The following is a 19,830-nucleotide window of genomic DNA, read 5'->3' as shown; positions in this document are numbered from 1 at the left end:
ACACACTCTGTGAACATCTGATAACAACGAAAGGCAAGATCCTGACAAGCACAGGTGTAGTTGAAGGTTGGTACCATCACAGGTCTTTCTATTGTGTTCTTATCAGTTAATGGGTGACATAATTTATATGTAGCCTACATGAGAAAAAGAAAAAAATGTTTCTACTAATCTCAAATGACATAAAAGCAATAATCATGATCTTTGGTTGGACTGTGTTTTTAGGAATATCAACATACAGGAAATCATGCCTGAACTGTGGCATGATTTACAGATACCAGGAGTGGGAGGAGGGTATCCACAACTTTGATGACCACATCATCCTGTCTCTGCACTTGTGCCTGATGGTCAGGAATGCACTACAGGTACTCTCTCTCTCTCTCTCTCTCTCTCTCTCTCTCTCTCTCTCTCTCTCTCTCTCTCTCTCTCTCTCTCTCTCTCTCTCTCTCTCTGCCACAGGCAAGCACACACACTCACACTCACACACTCACTCAGCAAACTAATCTAAACAGAAAAAAACCACTATACAACTAAAGACGAACAAATAAACATACAACTAAATGATAAAGCTCAGCAAAGTAAGTCTTAAACCCACTATACCTTTCACCCTCACACACAGCTCTCAGGACTTAGATGTGCTTTGCTACCGCAAGCACACTAATGATAAGATATCATTGCTTGTTCCTCTTTTATTAAAATGTATTCATTACAGATAATTTCTGTAAAATAAATGATGATTGAAGATGCGACTCTTACAAAATATATTACTTTTATTTTGAAATGTTATAACATTGGAATACTCCTGTTTCTCATAATTTTCCAGAACCATACAGCTATCAGCAAAGTGATAGAAATTATAGAGACAACGGAAAAGGTGTCCTTTCCAAACAAAGAAAGAGTATTGCAGGCATACCTCCACTTTGAGGCCCTGACCGACCATGAATACACGTACAGTTGTGTGTCATGTGGAAACAACCCAGCAGTTGTTGTTATGGACCTCCACAGAAAAGGGGTTTTCAATATGCCAGGTGAGTTATGCTATTATTTCACATATGTTAGCTTCATTGTTTGTATAGCACCTTATCTGTCTCTGTATTGTGTAACATCATATTACCCATGCCCTTGTATAACCATGCATCAAAATGTCGTGTTCGGAGTGTTTTTTTAGTGATTGTGCTATGAATAACAAACTATTGTTTTAACAGTGAGTGACATCCCAAGTCCACCTGAAGGCTATGATGGAAATGTTGACATGGACCATTTCTGGAACACTGTGGCCACAGAAATGCTCAGTCGGGGATTAATTCCATGTAAGTCTCGTCAAAAGACAGAACAGCTAAAGAACAGTTGGAGAGAGAGTAAAGTATATTAAAATGTGTTTAATGTTGTGATTATGATAGCTTATACTCATCACATTTGTTCACAAAGATGGACGGAAGAACCCTTTTGTTGTGCCACCAAGTTATAATCACTGGGCCCCCTGGATTGGCCCACACACCCGGAGGTCAAATTCTGTGTTGAACACAGAATTCGAAAAATTGCAAAGCCCCAAAACGGATGGAGATGATAACTTTAATGATGATGAAAAAATGAATGAGGAACGGCTCACAGATGAGCTTGTGAACCTGAAGGTGAATGAGTTGATGAAATATGCCAAATCCACTAATAAAAAATGTGTTTATGCTATATTAACAATATCAACTTAATTGCATGTTCACAACAGGTACAGGAGGTCAGGGCAATGTGCAAACAGTGTGGTGTGGATGATAAGGGGTCCAAGATAGATATGGTTATGAGACTGTCTGACAAAATGTCTAGTAGAGTCACCTACAACAAGGTGTTTGAGAAAGTGTGTGGTGCTTCTGGTAAGTGAAATGATATGGAATGTTGAAGATATTTTCACTTTGTTATACATTGTTGTGTTAAAGAAATTACTTATCATTATGTAGTAGGTTAGCTATACATGCTCCTAATGTCAGTTTTTACTGTTTTTTTCTGTTTCACAGGTGGTTGGGCAGTTATCACTTGCCCATGTGGGGTTGTCTTTTCAGTAAAATTCAACCTTAGAGCAGAGAGTCCACGTCGACCTCTTGCTGTCCTGGAAACACCTCCCCAATGTGGCTGTGTATGATTATGCCAGGGGTCTGGCACTGCATGCCAACCACAGGCAGCCAGGAATATTTGCCCCTTTTCAGGGAAGGTTACTGGATCCCACCCCAGAAAACGTGAAGCAGGCCTCGGAGGGAAAGGTCCATGTCAGCTTGCCCTGGCTGAAATTTAAAAAAAAGCCAGCTGACAAAGATGGTCACCCTCTTACTGGATCTTCACAGCATTTTGCTTTAAACGATGTGTTCCACCAGGGGAACAGCAAAGACCAGTGTGAAGTTCTAAGAAAATTGGAGCTTGTTCCTGAACTTGCTGGTCTAATTAACAGCCAGTGTGCCGAGCAGCTGTTTTCAGGGATGAGAAAAAACAACTACTTTTTAAATCAGACAACCCCATCAACACACATTTTTCTACAAAGAAACATTCTCCACCATTACAACATGGCAAGAAACCAAACAATCAAAAATCAGTACAGCAAGATTGTTCCTCCAGATGTTTCATTGCAGTTTGACACCCATGGAAGGGTAGTCTTAGGTATGGAATTGAATAATTATGCACATTTGTCGTCTTCATCTACTTTAGACAATAAAGTTTGTTGCATGTTTTTCCTATAGCTCACTCCCCATCAGCTGCGATGTCAACTGGGTCATATGGGAAAGAACAAGAAGACTCTCATGAGTATGAGTCAGAAGTAGAAATGCAGTGTGACACCCTTGGAATGGTAGTCTTAGGTATGGGATTGAATATTTATGCACATTTGTCGTCTTCATCTACTTTAGACAATAAAGTTTGTTGCATGTTTTTCCTATAGCTCACTCCCCATCAGCCGTGATGTCAACTGGGTCATCAGGGAAAGAACAAGAAGACTCTCAAGAGTGTGAGTCATGGCTCTATTTTGCACATCAATCAAATGAGAAATGTGACATTTCACACTTAATTTAATTTTTCGGTTGTTGCTTTCTACACTAGTAAATGATGACAGTGAGCAGAGACCTCATGGACACTTCCCTAGTCTCCACAAGTTTTCAGCACACAGAGCATACTGGGGACAGAAACTCCAAGACAGCCAGGAACAACTGGTAAAGTTAACCATTGTGCCACTGTGGTTATCTATGAATGTCACTCATATAATCATACATGTATAAAGACTTTGTTTTCTTGCACTAGCTGTCTCATGTCTTGGATGAGACCAAAAGTCACACTCAGCACCTTGCAATGGTGAATAACATCATCCTGACCCGCTTTGACTTTTGGACTCTGGGTTTGCAGCAGGACATGGAGGGAACGGTAGGCATAGAGAATGTGCTGTGCTGATATGGTTTATGTAATATTTTTCAAAATCTTTCAATAATTTGTGTTTATGTGTTCTACTAGATCCTGAACTCTTGTCTCAAAATGATTGAGAAGGTAGTGTAACTCCTGTGAAATATTTAATTCAAAATGATTGGATAGTCTAGTTCAACAGTCAATATATTTTGAGAGTAAGAGATTTAGCAAACTTTCTCTGTTATAGAGAGTAGAGAACCTGTTTGCTGCAGACAGCTATGTCATTTCCTCTTGGTTCCCACCATCATCGAGGAACCCCATGGATCACCTTCCGGTAATTTGTTTAAAAGTTTTGCTTTATTGAGTGAAGTTTGAGCATTTAATATTCAGCTATCGTTGTCTTTTTACAGGATAATGCAGCCAGTCTGCAGTGGATTATTTTCCCAGTGTCCGTACCTGGACATTGGACACTCTGTGTAAATACCTTTTTATATTTTCTTCCTTTTTTTTCTTTACACAACAAGTTGCTCATTGCTGATTTGAATGTCTATAATTAAATCCATGTGAGTTCTGCTGGGATTCCAGGAACATTACACAACTCACTGCAACTGGTTATATTTGAATTGAAATATTTAACAGATACTGAGGCCACAGGCTAGGGAGATTTTCTTCCTAGATTCCCTCTGGGGCAGCGGTTGGAGAGATGAGAGTAGAACCAGTCTATTCAGGTTTTTAGGGCAACTCACTTAATCCCATCTGGACAGTGGTAGTTCTGTTTTAAACCACTTGTCCTTTTGTTGGTTTTAATCAATGGTTCTGTTTTTATTTGATCTAAAATATTCCATTCCATATTCCAACAATTTTCATTCCTTAAACAGATGGAAACAGAACTATTTATCTTTTTGAGTTGGGCAGTTCTGTTTAAGCCCATTATGAAAACTTTTTTATTTGAAGTTCCAACCTCTTCCTTCTTCAGTTCAAGCTTTGTTCCAAGCGTTTATGCATGCTTTTCAATCAAAAGTTGATTGAAGTTGAGTTACTTTTATTTACTTCGCTTATTATTTGTACAGACACGTAGCTCACAGCCTCTCTTCTGGCCCCTGGAGAGAGCTTGGTGTGGATGATGTCCAGTTGAGACATTACATAATAGCATTTGCTAACTTTTTACTATTTTCTTGCCATACTTTTATTAAAATACATTGTTCACACCTCAGGGCCTACCAAAGCAAGAGTTCTCCAACAACTGCGGCGTGTTTGTTTTGATGGTAAGACCTAATCAGCATGTTATAGCATTGCTGTAAAAATGTTTGCTTGCTACATTAAAACCACATTAATTTGTATTGAAAAAAATTGTGACGACCCCTTCCACACTCACATGGACACTAGGTGTCCCTGTTCTCCCTTTTTCTGAGTTACAGGTGGAGTGGGTGTCAGCAACAATCAGAGCACATCTCGATCAGGTGTGCTCTGCCCCTTAAAAGGCTGGCCAGATTGCTCGCGCTCTCTCTCTTGCGCTACCTACGGGACGAGGTTGGCTCTCCCGGACGCCAGTACCTTTGCTCTGTTTTGTTTTTGAAGATTTGGCTGGTGTTTGTAGTTTGTTCCGTTGAATAAATATTCTAAAAGAGCCACAGTTCACCCGACTCGTCTCCCTCCTTGCCACAGTCTTGAGCCGGGCTGTGACAAAATGTATCATTGGGAATACGCCTGACATTATATTAACCAGTACCTCTTGACTTACAGTACACTCTGTACATTGTAATGGGGGCCAAGTGCGATTTCAGCGAGGTATGTGTAAATCGTGACACATTATGCTTAGTGTACAAGGTGTTATTTTTTTTTTTACAACATATTAACATCTTCCTGCATTTCCTTCTTCAAAGGAAAACATGCTGCAAATTAGGAGATGGTGGTGTCTCACTCTCCTGCAGAACTTCCCCATGCCGTAAGTGCCCTGAATATCACACTTTTGAATCAAATCACAAAAAAAAAACAGTTTTACTCACTGTCAACAGACCAACATGAATGTTTTCATAGTGAATGTATGTTGTCATTAAATCACTAAGGTCTGAAGAAGACCGATTGCAGGACAGGAAACGGCGACGAGTGTAAGGAGGGCTACAGGTGAGAGGTCATGTGATTAATTAGTCTTGTAGTCAACTATTGCTAGACCAAATTGTAATCCCTCCACTTATTTCAATTATCTGTTTTACATCTTGCATTGTTATTGTGCCTATAAGAACTGCAATCTGTTTCCTTTATAGACGCTGGGAAATTGACAAAATGCAAACCGGGAACAGGGTTGGAAGGATGGTGAAAATAAAAAAAATCAATGATGCAAAGTCTTCTGTCTGGTTTATTTGACTTAGCTAATATAATTGAGTGTTCAAAATAATATGTGTCTGGTTTTTATATATATTTATTTATTCATTTTTCATAGTAAAAAAAGACATTTGACAAGTTAAAAGTATGTCTCTAAGTCATTGTGCTGTGCTGTATTGACGTTTGAGAATGTGCTGCCGGATCTGCGCCACAAGATGGCGCCCCCGAGCTCGAGCGAAACGTTTAGACCAGCCCACATTTAGGGAAATTTAAGCTCCTCCTCGATCTGCGAGCTGCAGCCAAGGGGCACTTGCAAATCGTGGCCAGCAGCTCGTAGAAGGTATTTCGGTGTCAACAGAAACTGCCACTGATAGGTCAAGACAGAAACTGCTGCTGATATACTGCCACACTTCAACTTCATTAGTTGTTACAAAGATTAAAGACAGTGTCTTTGCTGCCACATTGTTTTATTTAAAATCTGCAGTCCCCTTCCACATCAGCTGGGGGCGATAATGAGCGTTGTTCGATTGTTGTTTTTTAACGAGAAGAAGAAAATGAATCTGTAACCCGGAAGTTAAACTTCACAACAAAAAAATTGCCTGGAAATCTTCTCCGTGAAACCATCTCAGGCAGCCAATGGACTTTTTATTTCTCATCTCATTTTCTCATTTTTTATTTCATTTGAGTAAATAGTGCTTTTGTCTTGAGACTTGTGTAGAACCACAGTGTCTCTCAACGTGGGTTTAACATGGACGAATATGACTAACTGTTCGAGATCCAAGATGAGTTCGAGGACCAGTTCGCAGACGAGCTGGAGGTTCTGGCTCAGATGGAGGGGGAGTCCCCAACACACTTAAACTTTATTTCTCATTAACTCGTTTTAGTTTATTTGTGCACATCCTCAGCAGTTAACAATCAATACACAACTGAGCAGCTGTTCTTCTAAGGTAAGAAACGTGACTTTATTGGTGTACCTCCAGCACACACCACTCATATCAAGTCACATTCATACTTTTCTCATACAGACTTGTCTTCTGTATTCTCGGCACATTTTATTACTGTTTTCTAATGAATCTTTAAAAGCATTAGCACACTCAGTAATAACAGTCCCCTGGTGATTCTGAGTGTGTTTTATGAGCCTGATTTTTCACATCAAGATCTCTGCATTATCACAAACACAAAATCTGACAATGTTAAAGAAAGTGACAAAGTTTTTAATAAAATCTTTTCAGTAGTTTTTGCATAATCCTGCTAAAAGACAAACAGCAATGCAAACATAGCCTCCACGACAGAAGTGTTACGAACCATGTTCTTTATGTCCTGTATGTGTACATGTATTGTGTTCTGTTTTGTGTTTTTTTTGTCTTCTCCTCCTGGTTGACTGGTGATGCCTGCAGGGACCGGAAGGGGGAGCTCTCGGGCAGGACGCGTCTGAAGTGGCCTGAGGAAGAAGCATCATGGCCGCTCATCTCAGCTGGTGCCAACAATACAATCACCACACCTGGTCCAGATCAACAATCAACCCTTCCCCTTTAAATAGTGCTTTGTTTTTTGTTAGCGAGAGAGGAGGCTTTTTGGAGGAAGCTGTGTCAGAGCTCTGTTGGTTTTTGTTTGGTTTAGCGTAGATATTTGCTGTTGCCTTGATTTAATTTTGTCTTTATTAATTGAGTTGTTAGCTGCCGCCTACGTTTGGTTTTGTCTTTGTGAATGTTTGTTTGTTGTGCGCACTGGGACAACAAGGACAGGTAAGATACTCCGGGGTCTACATATAACACACACGTAGGTTTACTTCTTGTTAATACCCCAGGTTAGAGTGAGCACCACCCGCTGTACTTTTGGGTGCTAAGCACCTGTAAAGGGGGGGTGGGTTTTTTTTGTGTTCTTTTCTTTGGTGCCACTGAGAGTCCTTGTTGATCCCTGTGTTGCGTTGTTTAAATAAATACTTTCTTTGCCTTTTATCGTGTAATGGTTTGTGTGATGCACCCGCACTTCTCCATACCTGTTGCATTTATGCTATGCCCCACTCCGAGCCACCAGGGGGCGTAACAAGAAGTAATGACTGTATGAAGGGAAAATGCTGGTTAAAATGTCCCTGATCCTAAGTGAATGCATCCAAATGACTGAGACATATTAAAACAACACATTTTCACACGGGAAAAGCTGAAAAGTGCAAATGTTTGTTTCTTTAAAGAATTACTTCATTTTTGAGTTCTCAAACGTATTAGTTTTTTTGTTAGTGTTTCATCAGCTGATCATTTGTAGGAGTAATAATCCTTATAGAAATGACTGTGAATTATACATTTGTTTGATTTATTAATTTCTGTATTTATTTATATATTTATAAATTTTGTACGTATTTATTTTATTTACTGGATACAGCCCACTGAGACCACAGTAAAATGTTTCGACTGCTTGTGTGTCAGGTGGACTTTGAGCTGGAGTCTCTGATGGAGAGGAAGGAGGAGGAGCGGGAGGAGCTGATGGACTGGTGGAAGATGATGTCAGAGACACTGAACTTCTGAAGCTCTCGTCTGCTTCGCGATTGGACCGTTCACACGTCGAGGTAATGTATTCAACATCCTGTATCCACTTTGAGAAGAAGAAAATAAAGAATATATTGTCTCTTATTTGTTTTGTTCTCTCTTTCAATCATCATTTTAATTGATTTTGTTGTTTATTTATGTGTTAACGGATTGCCTCACACTGTAGATTGTTCAGATATCCTGCACAGACACACAGGAGGAGAATTTGCAGGCAGTGTGACAGCAATGGGATTGGTGTGGATTTCTGTGGTGTTTCGTTCATTATCGTACACGTGATTGAAAACCATAGCACCCATCTATACACTGTGCACAATTATTATCCAAGTTGTATTTTGGAGGATTGGTTTTATTATTGAACAACTGCAGTGCTCCCGGTCAATCCAAAATGTTAATAAACCTCAAACCTGAATATTTAAGAAAGTAAAAGTGAGGTTTTGGCTTTCTTAGGAGAATATCTGTGTCCACAATTATTGGGCAACTATTAGTGTGCAGAATTACTATGCAACTAAATGAAAAACGAACATTTTCCCATCTCACTTGTTTATTTTCATCTGTTAAAGTGAGAATAATAAACAAACTAAAAATGTACAAATAATCATTTCTGACATTTCAAAAAAAATAATCAATGAGCAATATAGCCACTCTTCTTTTCAATAACAGTAATAAGCCTTCCATTCATGGATTCTGTCAGTTTCTTGCTCTGTTGACGATCAACTTTTTGTGCAGCAGCAACCACAGCCTCCCACACACTGTTAAGAGAGGTGTACTGTTTTCCTTCACCGTAAATCTCCCGTTAATCTCCCGTTTAAGAAGGGCCCACATGTTCTCAACAGGGTTAAGGTCAGGTGAGGAAGGGGGCCATGTTATTATTCTTTCATCTTTAAGCCCTTTACTGGCTAGCCACGCAGTGGAGTACTTTGATGCATGCGATGGAGATTGTCCTGCATAAAAATCATGCTCTTCTTGAAAGATGCAGACTTTTTCCTGTACCACTGCTTGAAGAAAGTGTCTTCTCAAAACTGGCAGTAGGTTTGGGAATTGATTTTGAGTCAATCTTCAACCTGAAAAAGGTCCAGCTAGCTCATCTTTAATAATAACAGCCCATACCAGTACCCCACCTCCACCCTGCTGGCATCTGAGTCGAAGTGTACCTGTGTGCCCGTTACTGATCCAGCCACGGGCCCATCCATCTGCTCCGTCAAGAGTCACTCTCATCTCATCAGTCCATAAAACCTTTGAAAATTGTCTTCAGATATTTCTTGGCCCAGTCTTGACGTTTCAACTTATGTGTCTTGTTCAGTGGTGACCGGGTTTCAGCCTTCCTCAGCTTGGCCATGTCTCTGAGCACTGAGCACCTTGTACTTCTGGCCACTCCAGGTTGGTTCCAGTTCTGGAATATGACAGCACTGGAGGATAATGGGTTCCTGGTAGCTTGACGTTTAATTCTTTTCAAATCTTTGGCAGTTAATTTGTGTCTTTTTTTCTCAACACATTTCGTGTGACCCTGTTTCAAGAGTGCTGCATCCCTCTGAAAGACTTTAGCGTTTTGCCTGAGGAAAAGAAGCTGCCTAATAATTATGCACACCTTGATATAGGGTGTTGATCTCCTTAGGCCACACACTCCCTCATTTCACAAATACACACCACATCATATACTTAAATCCAATAGGCCTTCAAGTTTATACAGCTTGGAGTTGGAAAATATGCATAAAAATTATAATATGGTCAAAATACTCACTAAATTGACACTATAATCTTCTGGGTGAACACAGTGCGGACACAGTTCACCCGGTCTGAGACCATGGGAAGAATTTATTGAATGTAAAGCTACAGTAACTGATAAAGAACTGTAAAGGTAAGATAAGGTAAGATACATTCATTGTCCCACACACACGCACACATGCACACACACACACACAACATGCAAGGGGGGAAATTTTGCTTTTCTGCTATGACCCATCTGGCTTACACAGGAGGAACCACAGAGCAGTGGGCAGCCATGCACGGTGCCCCGGGGAGCAGGTGTTAGGGGAGTAAGGTGCCTTGCTCAGGGGCACTTAGACAGTGGGTTGGGGTAGGCACTTTGACAGTGCGGAACAGATCTAGGTGTTGTCCGTCCAGGTATGTTGTTTTTGTTGTCACTCCGTGGCAAGAATGAACGGATCAATAAAACGCCCCCCCCCCCCCCCCCCCTTTGTGTTGTCAGCCCGTGTCATCGCGTTTTCTTACAGGAGCGACGAAGACGCTTTGGATAGAATGAGTCAATTATCTGCACATGGAATAAACCACAATCAAATCCATATTTCATGTTTTTTTTGCCTTTATTATAGTAACAATTCACATGGAAGCAGTGACATGTGCAAGTTGTCCATCCATGTGGACGACTTGCTGTGGACAAAGTATGCACACAACTTTATCACTTAATATTAACATTCACGAACTTACATAGATGAGCAATACAACACACACCTTGTCGTTCTCTGCCTTCACAGCCTCTGTCTTCACTTTAGGTGAAAACACACTTTTTTACATGTACACAACAGGTGATAGGTCGACATTTCGACTGATCCTGGGTTTGCTCATCACAACAGACCCTTCACCATCTTACCCCGCTGGGGCACGAGAGGGAGCAGTGATGGTAAGTAAGGGTCTGGGAGGACAGACCTTTACCTTCACAGCCTCTGTCCTCACAGCCTCTGTCCTCACTTTAGGCTTCACTTTCTGAGCCTTTTCTTTCCTGGTTTTATCAGACTGGGTCCTGGATACGTTATTTTTTCCATCGGTTCATCTCTGAGGGGAGTAGAACCATCACTGTCTGCTGAATGGTATGATGGCTCAGATTCCTCCCTGGGCCTCTTCTTGTTTACTTTCTTTGTTTTAAGGACTTTTGTGCTGGACTTAGTCCCTGATGATGAAGAGGATGGAGGATGTTGAGGGGGAGCACCACTCTCATCTCTACCTCTTTTTCCTCTCCCCTGAGGGGAGTAATCTCTGGGTAACCGAGACATTCTGTCCCTCTCCCTGTCTCTGCTGCCGCGACCTCTGTGATGTAGTGAGGGATGTTGGTTGTCGTAGTCTTTCCAGTATTTGTTGTACAAGTCGGTGTACTCCTTTTCCCATCGTCGATACCTTTCTCTCTCCCAGCGATCATGGCCTCCAGGACTTGGTCCCTTTAGTTCATACGGTGGACGTCCCAGAGGAGGTGGCTTCCGTCCACCAGGGCTGCGGTTCCGGAAGCCACCAGGGGAGCGAGACTGGGACCTGAAGGGTGCTGGTCCTTCTGCTCCCTCCCAGGGTCCGGCCCGGAAGGGAGGAGGAAACCTTAAGGGTGAGTGGGACCTTGACCGTGAACGCCTGTAACTGCGTCCATTGTGCCTGGAATAAGGGGAGCTAGGATAAAATCGCCCATGGGAGTGTGAACGGGAGCGGGATCGACTCTGGGAACCAGAGTTAGACCTGGATCTATATCTTGAACGAGATGAATACAAAGACAAGAACAGTCAAACTTTCAAAATGACTTAATCATACTGAAATCATCATAATCCCGCCAAGTGTTAATGTCAATCCAAAAATGATTAGCTAGTGTAGCTGTAGGACGACTCAAAACAAAAACAAACTACTCACTTGTCCTGTCGGTGCCTTCGTCTGTAGCAATATTTCTTGGAGAGGGGGGGCTGAGAGAGGGGGGGTCCACGGTGGGGTAGAGGGGGCTGGACACCAGGGGGGATCAAGGGAGGGTTGAGACCCGGTGGTCCAGGGGCATAAATTGGCTGGGGCGGATAACCGGTTGGAGGAGGAGGTATAAAGCCAGAGGTGTGGGGATGAGGGTGAGGCTGTGGTGGAGACGGGTACAGGTATGATAAATGGTAGCCCTGCGGAAGAAATCAGTGGAAGGAATTTAGTTCCCTTTCAGAGTTAGGGTTAGGGTTAGGGTCAGGAACTATTCCAGTTCTCATGGATGTACAGGTGTCTGGTAAGGATGCATCTAAGTAAGTTATGGACTCCAATAATAGAGCGTAACAGTGAATGCCCACTTTTAGAATTGATTGTGGGATTGTGTAAATAAAACAGTTTTTCTTAAAATGCAGTTGCTATCATAATGACTTTTGGCTTTTACAGGAGCTTATAACAGCGTTTCACAAACTTGTGGTGAGTCTACCTTGGATTGTAAAAATAAAATGGGTGATAATCGAATTCGGTAGTCAGAAAATCAAGGGATTTTTAACTCTGTTGAGCTCTATAATAACAATGACAGATGCATTATTATCAGGTCATCCGAGGGGACTCACATGTGGTCCAATTCCTGGGTTACTTTCTGGGTTTCGTTCCACAGTAGGTTCCGGATCCTGATTCCAGATCTGGAGGCGAGGCGGAGGCAGCGCTGCCTGTTGGGCCTGCTGACGTACGAGTTTGGTGTTTGATGTTGCATTCTTGTAGATATCCACAAACTGCATGAAGAAAAAAAAATGCTTAACACCTCTGATCAAACCAATATGACATACATTAAAGAGCATGTGTTTTTGAAATGAGTTACCTGTTGAAGAAAGTTGTTGGGAATGAGAGCGTCAGGTGAAACATCTTTATGTTGGCATGGGAGCAGTAAGGCCATCCGGATACCTGGAAACAAACAGTCATTAGTTCATAGCTATGATCCAGTCCAACAAATTAACACACTGAATCAATGAAACATAGCCAAGGACGGATTTTTATTACTAATCCATGTCACGAGAAAGAACTTACAAAGTTCGCAGTAACTGTATCCGCAGCAGGGTATAACTACTGCGTTCGTCATCAGGTCATTGCAGATTGGACACATGAGTTCCTGAGGGATTGGGCCTGAATCGTCCTCAGGGAATGACTGGTCATCTGGTGCATCCTCTGATGCATTTGCATTCTTGTAGTTATTCACACGCTGCATGAAGAAAAATATTTGCTTTACACCTCTGATCACACAAATATGACATACATCAGAGAGCATGTGTTTTTGAAATGAGTTACCTGTCGCAGAAGGTTGTTGGGAATGAGAGTGTCAGGTGAAACACCTGCATGTTGGCATGGGTGCAGTAAGGCCATCCGGATACCTGGAAACAAACAGTCATTAGTTCATAGCTATGATCCAGTTGCCCAACAAATTAACACACTGAATCAATGAAACATAGCCAAGGAAGGATTTTTATTCCTAATCCATGTCACGAGAAAGAACTTACAAAGTTCGCAGTAACTGTATCCGCAGCAGGGTATAACTACTGCGTCCGTCATCAGGTCATTGCAGATTGGACACATGAGTTCCTGAGGGATTGGGCCTGAATCGTCCTCAGGTGATGACTGGTCATCTGGTGCATCCTCTGATGCATTTGCATTCTTGTAGTTATTCACACGCTGCATGAAGAAAAAGATTTGCTTAACACCTCTGATCAAACCAATATGACATACATCAAGGAGCATGTGTTTTTGAAATAGGTTACCTGTCGCAGAAGGTTATTGGGAATAAGAGTGTCAGGTGAAACACCTGCATGTTTGCATGGGTACATTAAGGCCATCCGGATACCTGGAAACAAACAGTCATTAGTTCATAGCTAGAATCCAGTTGCCCAACAAATTAACACACTGAATCAATGAAACATAGCCCAGGACGGATTTTTATTCCTAATCCATGACACGAGAAAGAACTTACAAAGGTCGCAGTAACTGTATCCGCAGCAGGGTATAACTACTGCGTCCGTCATCACGTCGTTGCAGATTGGACACATGAATTCCTGAGGGATTGGGCCTGAATCGTCCTCAGATGATGACTGGTCCTGTGGAACAAAGGGGGGGTGCTCCTTCTTTCCTTGTGTGTATGCTTCCCTGTATGAACACATTCATAGACCTTTGTCATAACAAGTAAAACACCACAGACGACCTAAAATGAAAGGATAAATATGACGCTAGTTAATTCTAGTATAAGTTTTCTTGGAGGAGGAGGAGGAGGAGGTAAATAGTGTGTATTAATGGACATCCTTCACTTACGCATCTATTGCAGGTACTGCATATTCTCCACTGATGGTTAGCATTGCTCCTTCGGTTCCAGCCTCTGCTTTCACCATGAAACTCTGAGGAATCCCCTCACTAATCCTGACTTGTTTTTGTACTAACTTTAACGATGCATAGTCTAAGTATGGCTGGAACTTCATGGCTTCGATCTTGTCGTCCTCTGGTGAAAAAAAACGAAATCTGGTATGAAAACCAAATAAAAACAGTGGGTTACGTGTTCATTTAATTCAAGTTAAATCCACAAAATGAAACTGGAGCCAAACTAGGGCAGATTGGGAAAAAAATAGTAATGGCAAGCCCAAATCTTGGCCAGCAGCCGGGTATTTCGGTGTCAACAGAAACTGCCTCTGATACATCAAGACAGAAACTGCTGCTGATATACTGCCACACTTCAAAGTCAACTTAATTAGTTGTTACAAAGATTAAAGGCAGTGGCTTTGCTGCCATATTGTTTTATTTTAAATCTGCAGTCCCCTTCCACACCAGCTGGGGGCGATAATGAGCGTTGTTCTATTTTTGTTTTACGAGAAGAAGAAGAAAATGAATCTGTAACCCGGAAGTTAAACTTTACAACAACAAAAATTGCCGGGAAATCTGCTCCGTGAAACCATCTCAGTCAGCCAATGGACTTTTTATTATATTTGAGTAAATAGTGCGTTTGTCTTGAGACTTGTGTAGAACCACAGTGTCTCTCAACGTGGGCTTAACATGGACGAATATGACGAACTGTTCGAGATCCAGGATGAGTTCGAGGACCAGTTCGCGGACGAGCTGGAGGTTCTGGCTCAGATGGAGGGTGAGTCCCCAACACACTTAAACTTTATTTCTCATTAACTCGTTTTAGCTTCTTTGTGCACATCCTCAGCAGTTAACAATCAATACACAACTGAGCAGCTGTTCTTCTTAGTTAAGAAACGTGACTTTATTGGTGTATCTCCAGCACACACCACTCATATCAAGTCACATTCATACTTTTCTCATACAGACTTGTCTTCTGTATTCTCGGCACATTTTATTACTGTTTTCTAATGATTCTTTAAAAGCTTTAGCAAACTCAGTAATAACAGTCCCCTGGTGATTCTGAGTGTGTTTTATGAGCCGGATTTTTCACATCAAGATCACTGCATTATCACAAATTCACTCAATGCTGAAAAACACAAAATCTGACAATGTTTAAGAGAGTGAGAAAGTTTTTAATAAAAATGTTTCAGTAGTTTTTGCATAATCCTGCTAAAAGACAAACAGCAATGCAAACATAGCCTCCACGACAGAAGTAATGACTGTATGAAGGGAAAATGCTGGTTAAAATGTCCCTGATCCTAAGTGAATGCATCCAAATTACTGAGACATATTAAAACAACACATTTTCACACGGGAAAAGCTGGAAAGTGCAAATGTTTGTTTGAAGAATTACTTAAATTTTGAGTTCTCAAACGTATTCGTTTTTTTGTTAGTGTTTCATCAGCTGATCCTTTGTAGGAGTAATAATCCTTTTAGAAATGTGTCTGTGAATTATACATTTTTGATTTATTTATTTCTGTATTTATTTATATATTTATAAATATTTTTTTATGTATTGATTTGTATTATTTTACTGGATACAGCCCACTAAGACAACAGTATAATGTTTCGACTGCTTGTGTTTCAGGTGGACTTTGAGCTGGAGTCTCTGATGGAGAGGAAGGAGGAGGAGCGGGAGGAGCTGATGGACTGGTGGAAGATGATGTCAGAGACACTGAACTTCTGAAGCGCTCGTCTGCTTCGCGATTGGACTGTTCACACGTCAAGGTAATGTATTCAACATCCTGTGTAACCGTCCACTTTGAGAAGAAGCAAGAAAAAAAGGGGGAAATAAAGAATATATTGTCTCTTATTTGTTTTGTTCTCTCTTTCAATCATCATTTTAATTGATTATGTTGTTTATTAATGTGTTAACGGATTGCCTCACACTCCTGTAGATTTTTCAGATATCCTGCACAGACACACAGGAGTAGAATTTGCAGGCAGTGTGACAGCAATGGGATTGGTGTGGATTTCTGTGGTGTTTCGTTCATTATCGTACACGTGATTGAAAACCATAGCACCCATCTATATGACCAACGACCGGCTGAGTAATAATGTGTGTTAATGGACATCCTTCACTTACGCATCTATTGCAGGTACTGCATATTCTCCACTGCTGGTTAACATGGCTCCTTCGGTTCCAGGATCTGCTTTCACCATGAAACTCTGAGGAATCCCCTCACTAATCCTGACTGGTTTAGGAACCTTAACACTTTTGTTCTAAGAGAATAACATCATACTCATTTAAAATCTAACATCACTACAGCGATGTAGTAACAATTAACTTCACAGAGAATGAAATTAAATTATTCAGGATCCTTACCAACATCTTCGGGCACTCTCGAATGTAATGACCAGCCTTTCCACAACAATAACAGATGTTCTTAGCGCGGTAAAATCCAACTGCTTTCTCTGGAAAACTAGAAGAGACAAGCAAATCTTATTTTTCTAACTACAAGTGAATGTTGTTCATATTCAAAATGTACGAATTCAGGCAAATAAAAGAGACAAATGTTTGTGTACTAACTTTATCGATGCATCGTAAAAGTTTGACTGCAACTTCATGGCTTCGATCTTGTCATCCTCTGATGCATTTGCATCGTACAGGTTAGCCATCTGAATAGACGTAACACAAAAGTAGGACATCAACACCATTAAATAAAAACGGGGACAAATCGATTCGACTTCATAAACATTTTCTTGCAGTTCAGCCGGCATGTGCAGATACTTTACCTTGGCGAGTTGTTCGATCGACAGAGAAGGAGGAGAATCCGTCAGCAGGAGAATCAGAGTACAGAAAATACAGGTGTTAACACAACATCTAAGCGATACACAGCGGAAGATAAGAGCCCAGATAGTTCCCCACCACATCTGTGTCCAGTCCCTCACGCCATTTAAGTCAAGGTGTTTGTCGAGTACTCAAAGTCCAGGAGATAATGCTTAGGTATATTAGAGTGAGAATTTAAACCACGGCTTTGTGTTACAATCCAGAAAAGGGTAACAGACCCATCTAGACTTGGGACTTTTTTGGAGTTGCTTCATTAAAACAAAGCTTAATTTAATTTTAAAGATCCATTAAAAACTACTATATAATTATATATTCATGCCGATGTCAAATCCCTTTAAAATCATTTACAGCTAGTATATACAAAAGGCAATTTTATCACAATAAGTTGCAAGATTTAATGTCCAGGAAACCCTCCCCAAAAAGACATCATGAAACACATAGAGGTTGAGATCTCAACACAAATGCAGCAAACACACGCTCAACAGAAGATACACAGAGCTCGATCAGTTTTTGACAGAATGTTTTTGAGACATGTGACTAAAGCCAGAAAGAGGAGAAGAGAGTGAGAGGTGAGAAGAGGAGGAAGACAGAGTGTTGTTTTTACATACCGGTGTAGGTGATATAACCGCAGCTTTGGAAACACGATGTCTGCAAAAACACACAGGACAAAAATAAACCATCAGTTACCAACATTGTGACCGACTACAGGATCAATTTAACAAGTATAACTAGGAAATCTAAACAGACCAGTGACTTAAAATCATCAGGGACTCTACTGATTCATCATAAAACCAGTAATAACTGAATACATACACAATGAACGTCTTGCCATTGGGCTTTACAATCACTGAGGAGAGTTCCGGGATGTGGGCTTCATCATCGGTATATTCTACAAAACACAAGCAACAAATCAATAGAAAACAAAAACACAACAATCTAACAATGACTCCACAATTCACTCAATAGAGCTGAAATGCCTTTGTAAGTAAACAGATGCATGAAGTGGGTTTGCAAAGACATTGATTAAACTTATTTATTCATATATATTGGATATATAAAAATAAATAATTTATTAAAAAAAAAAGTGTTAAGCAATAAGGCTCAGGAGATAGTTGTTAGTTACTTTAGACAAAACCCTGTAAAGAGATGAAACAATTAATTAACAGAAGGCTGTGTTATTGCCATTTGAAAAGAAAATTTACGGTAACCCTCTAAAAATAATGTCTGACAGATGTGTCACACATGAGTGAAGGTGTCAGCTGACAACTTACCTTCACAAGTCTGCTCATTTGTGATCTGCAGGTCGCAGTCTGGGGCCTCGAGGCGCTCCTGGCTCATAATCTGCTTTTTGAGCTCGTTGAGGGTGATATACAACCCATCAAAAGTGACTGTGCTGTATTCCGGTCGTGCAAAAAACCTATAGTCAACTACCGGCATTTTCACAGGTCAATGAAGCACAGGGGTGCAGGATGGAACTGGAGCCAAACCAGGGCAGATTGGGGAAAAAAACAGTAACGGCAAGCCCAAATCGTGGCCAGCAGCTCGTAGAAGGTATTTCGGTGTCAACAGAAACTGCAACTGATAGGTCAAGACAGAAACTGCTGCTGATATACTGCCACACTTCACAGTCAACTTCATTAGTTGTTACAAAGATTAAAGGCAGTGGCTTTGCTGCCACATTGTTTTTATTTAAATCTGCAGTCCTCATCCACACCAGCTGGGGGCGATAATGAGTGTTGTTCGATTGTTGTTTTTTAACGAGAAGAAGAAGAAAATGAATCTGTAACCCGGAAGTTAAACTTCACAACAAAAAAATTGCCGGGTAATCTTCTCCGTGAAACCATATCAAGCAGCCAATGGACTTTTTATTTCATTTGAGTAAATAGTGCTTTTGTCTTGAGACTTGTGTAGAACCACAGTGTCTCTCAACGTGGGTTTAACATGGACGAATATGACGAACTGTTCGAGATCCAGGATGAGTTCGAGGACCAGTTCGCAGACGAGCTGGAGGTTCTGGCTCAGATGGAGGGGGAGTCCCCAACACACTTAAACTTTATTTCTCATTAACTCGTTTTAGCTTCTTTGTGCACATCCTCAGCAGTTAACAATCAATACACAACTGAGCAGCTGTTCATCTTAGGTAAGAAACTTTATTGGTGTATCTCCAGCACACACCACTCATATCAAGTCACATTCATACTTTTCTCATACAGGCTTGTCATCTGTATTCTTGGCACATTTTATTACTGTTTTCTAATGACTCTTTAAAAGCTTTAGCACACTCAGTAATAACAGTCCCCTGGTGACTCTGAGTGTGTTTTATGAGCCGGATTTTTCACATCAAGATCTCTGCATTATCACAAACACAAAACCTGACAATGTTAAAGAAAGTGAGAAAGTTTTTAATAAAATCTTTTTAGTAGTTTTTGCATAATCCTGCTAAAAGACAAACAGCAATGCAAACATAGCCTCCACGACAGAAGTAATGACTGTATGAAGGGAAAATGCTGGTTAAAATGTCCCTGATCCTAAGTGATAGCATCCAAATTACTGAGACATATTAAAACAACACATTTTCACACGGGAAAAGCTGGAAAGTGCAAATGTTTGTTTGAAGAATTACTTAAATTTTGAGTTCTCAAACGTATTAGTTATTTTGTTAGTGTTTCATCAGCTGATCATTTGTAGGAGTAATAATCCTTATAGAAATGT

General features: G+C 40.8%; 2 protein-coding genes and 3 long non-coding RNA genes across 5 annotated transcripts in view; 3 read left to right on the top strand and 2 right to left on the bottom strand.

The window, feature by feature from the left end:
• Positions 1 to 18,582, bottom strand: part of LOC128429698 (E3 ubiquitin-protein ligase RBBP6-like) — a 64,509-nt gene extending 45,927 nt beyond the window's left edge. The window contains 2 exon segments of the mRNA XM_053415526.1: positions 17,932 to 18,007; positions 18,390 to 18,582. Coding sequence (XP_053271501.1) covers positions 17,932 to 18,007; positions 18,390 to 18,555 — 242 coding nt within the window. The 5' untranslated portion in view covers positions 18,556 to 18,582.
• LOC128430355 (uncharacterized) lies at positions 2,874 to 5,473 on the top strand. The gene is made up of 10 exons (XM_053416402.1): positions 2,874 to 2,980; positions 3,073 to 3,182; positions 3,271 to 3,390; positions 3,478 to 3,510; positions 3,617 to 3,703; positions 3,780 to 3,845; positions 4,584 to 4,634; positions 4,756 to 5,157; positions 5,253 to 5,314; positions 5,436 to 5,473. Exons 1-8 carry the CDS (start codon positions 2,935 to 2,937, stop codon positions 4,981 to 4,983), a joined length of 741 nt encoding a protein of 246 aa, XP_053272377.1. The 5' UTR covers positions 2,874 to 2,934; the 3' UTR covers positions 4,984 to 5,157; positions 5,253 to 5,314; positions 5,436 to 5,473.
• Positions 6,151 to 7,649, top strand: LOC128430374 (uncharacterized). Its single transcript, XR_008334009.1, has 2 exons — positions 6,151 to 6,638; positions 7,089 to 7,649. It is a non-coding gene; the product is annotated as an uncharacterized LOC128430374 (long non-coding RNA).
• Positions 14,815 to 16,419, top strand: LOC128430366 (uncharacterized). The gene is made up of 3 exons (XR_008334007.1): positions 14,815 to 15,063; positions 15,916 to 16,055; positions 16,235 to 16,419. It is a non-coding gene; the product is annotated as an uncharacterized LOC128430366 (long non-coding RNA).
• On the bottom strand, positions 15,356 to 16,750 carry LOC128430402 (uncharacterized). The gene is made up of 3 exons (XR_008334017.1): positions 16,654 to 16,750; positions 16,414 to 16,550; positions 15,356 to 16,087 (listed from the first exon to the last, which is right to left on the bottom strand). It is a non-coding gene; the product is annotated as an uncharacterized LOC128430402 (long non-coding RNA).
• Positions 18,583 to 19,830: the final 1,248 nt, after the last annotated feature.

This window comes from Pleuronectes platessa, chromosome 3 (genome assembly GCF_947347685.1).
Source record: "Pleuronectes platessa chromosome 3, fPlePla1.1, whole genome shotgun sequence".
Taxonomy (NCBI): domain Eukaryota; kingdom Metazoa; phylum Chordata; class Actinopteri; order Pleuronectiformes; family Pleuronectidae; genus Pleuronectes; species Pleuronectes platessa.
The sequence above is the reverse complement of the archived record's forward strand: the minus strand, read 5'-3'. Positions and strand labels throughout refer to the sequence as shown.

Bases quoted from the DNA above. Each gene is read 5' to 3' on its own strand.
- LOC128430355 (XM_053416402.1), top strand. From the start codon at position 2,935: ATGTCAACTGGGTCATCAGGGAAAGAACAAGAAGACTCTCAAGAGT. The intron at 2,981-3,072 runs GTGAGTCATGGC...TTTCTACACTAG, and splicing joins ACAAGAAGACTCTCAAGAGT to TAAATGATGACAGTGAGCAG. The intron at 3,511-3,616 runs GTAGTGTAACTC...TCTCTGTTATAG, and splicing joins GTCTCAAAATGATTGAGAAG to AGAGTAGAGAACCTGTTTGC.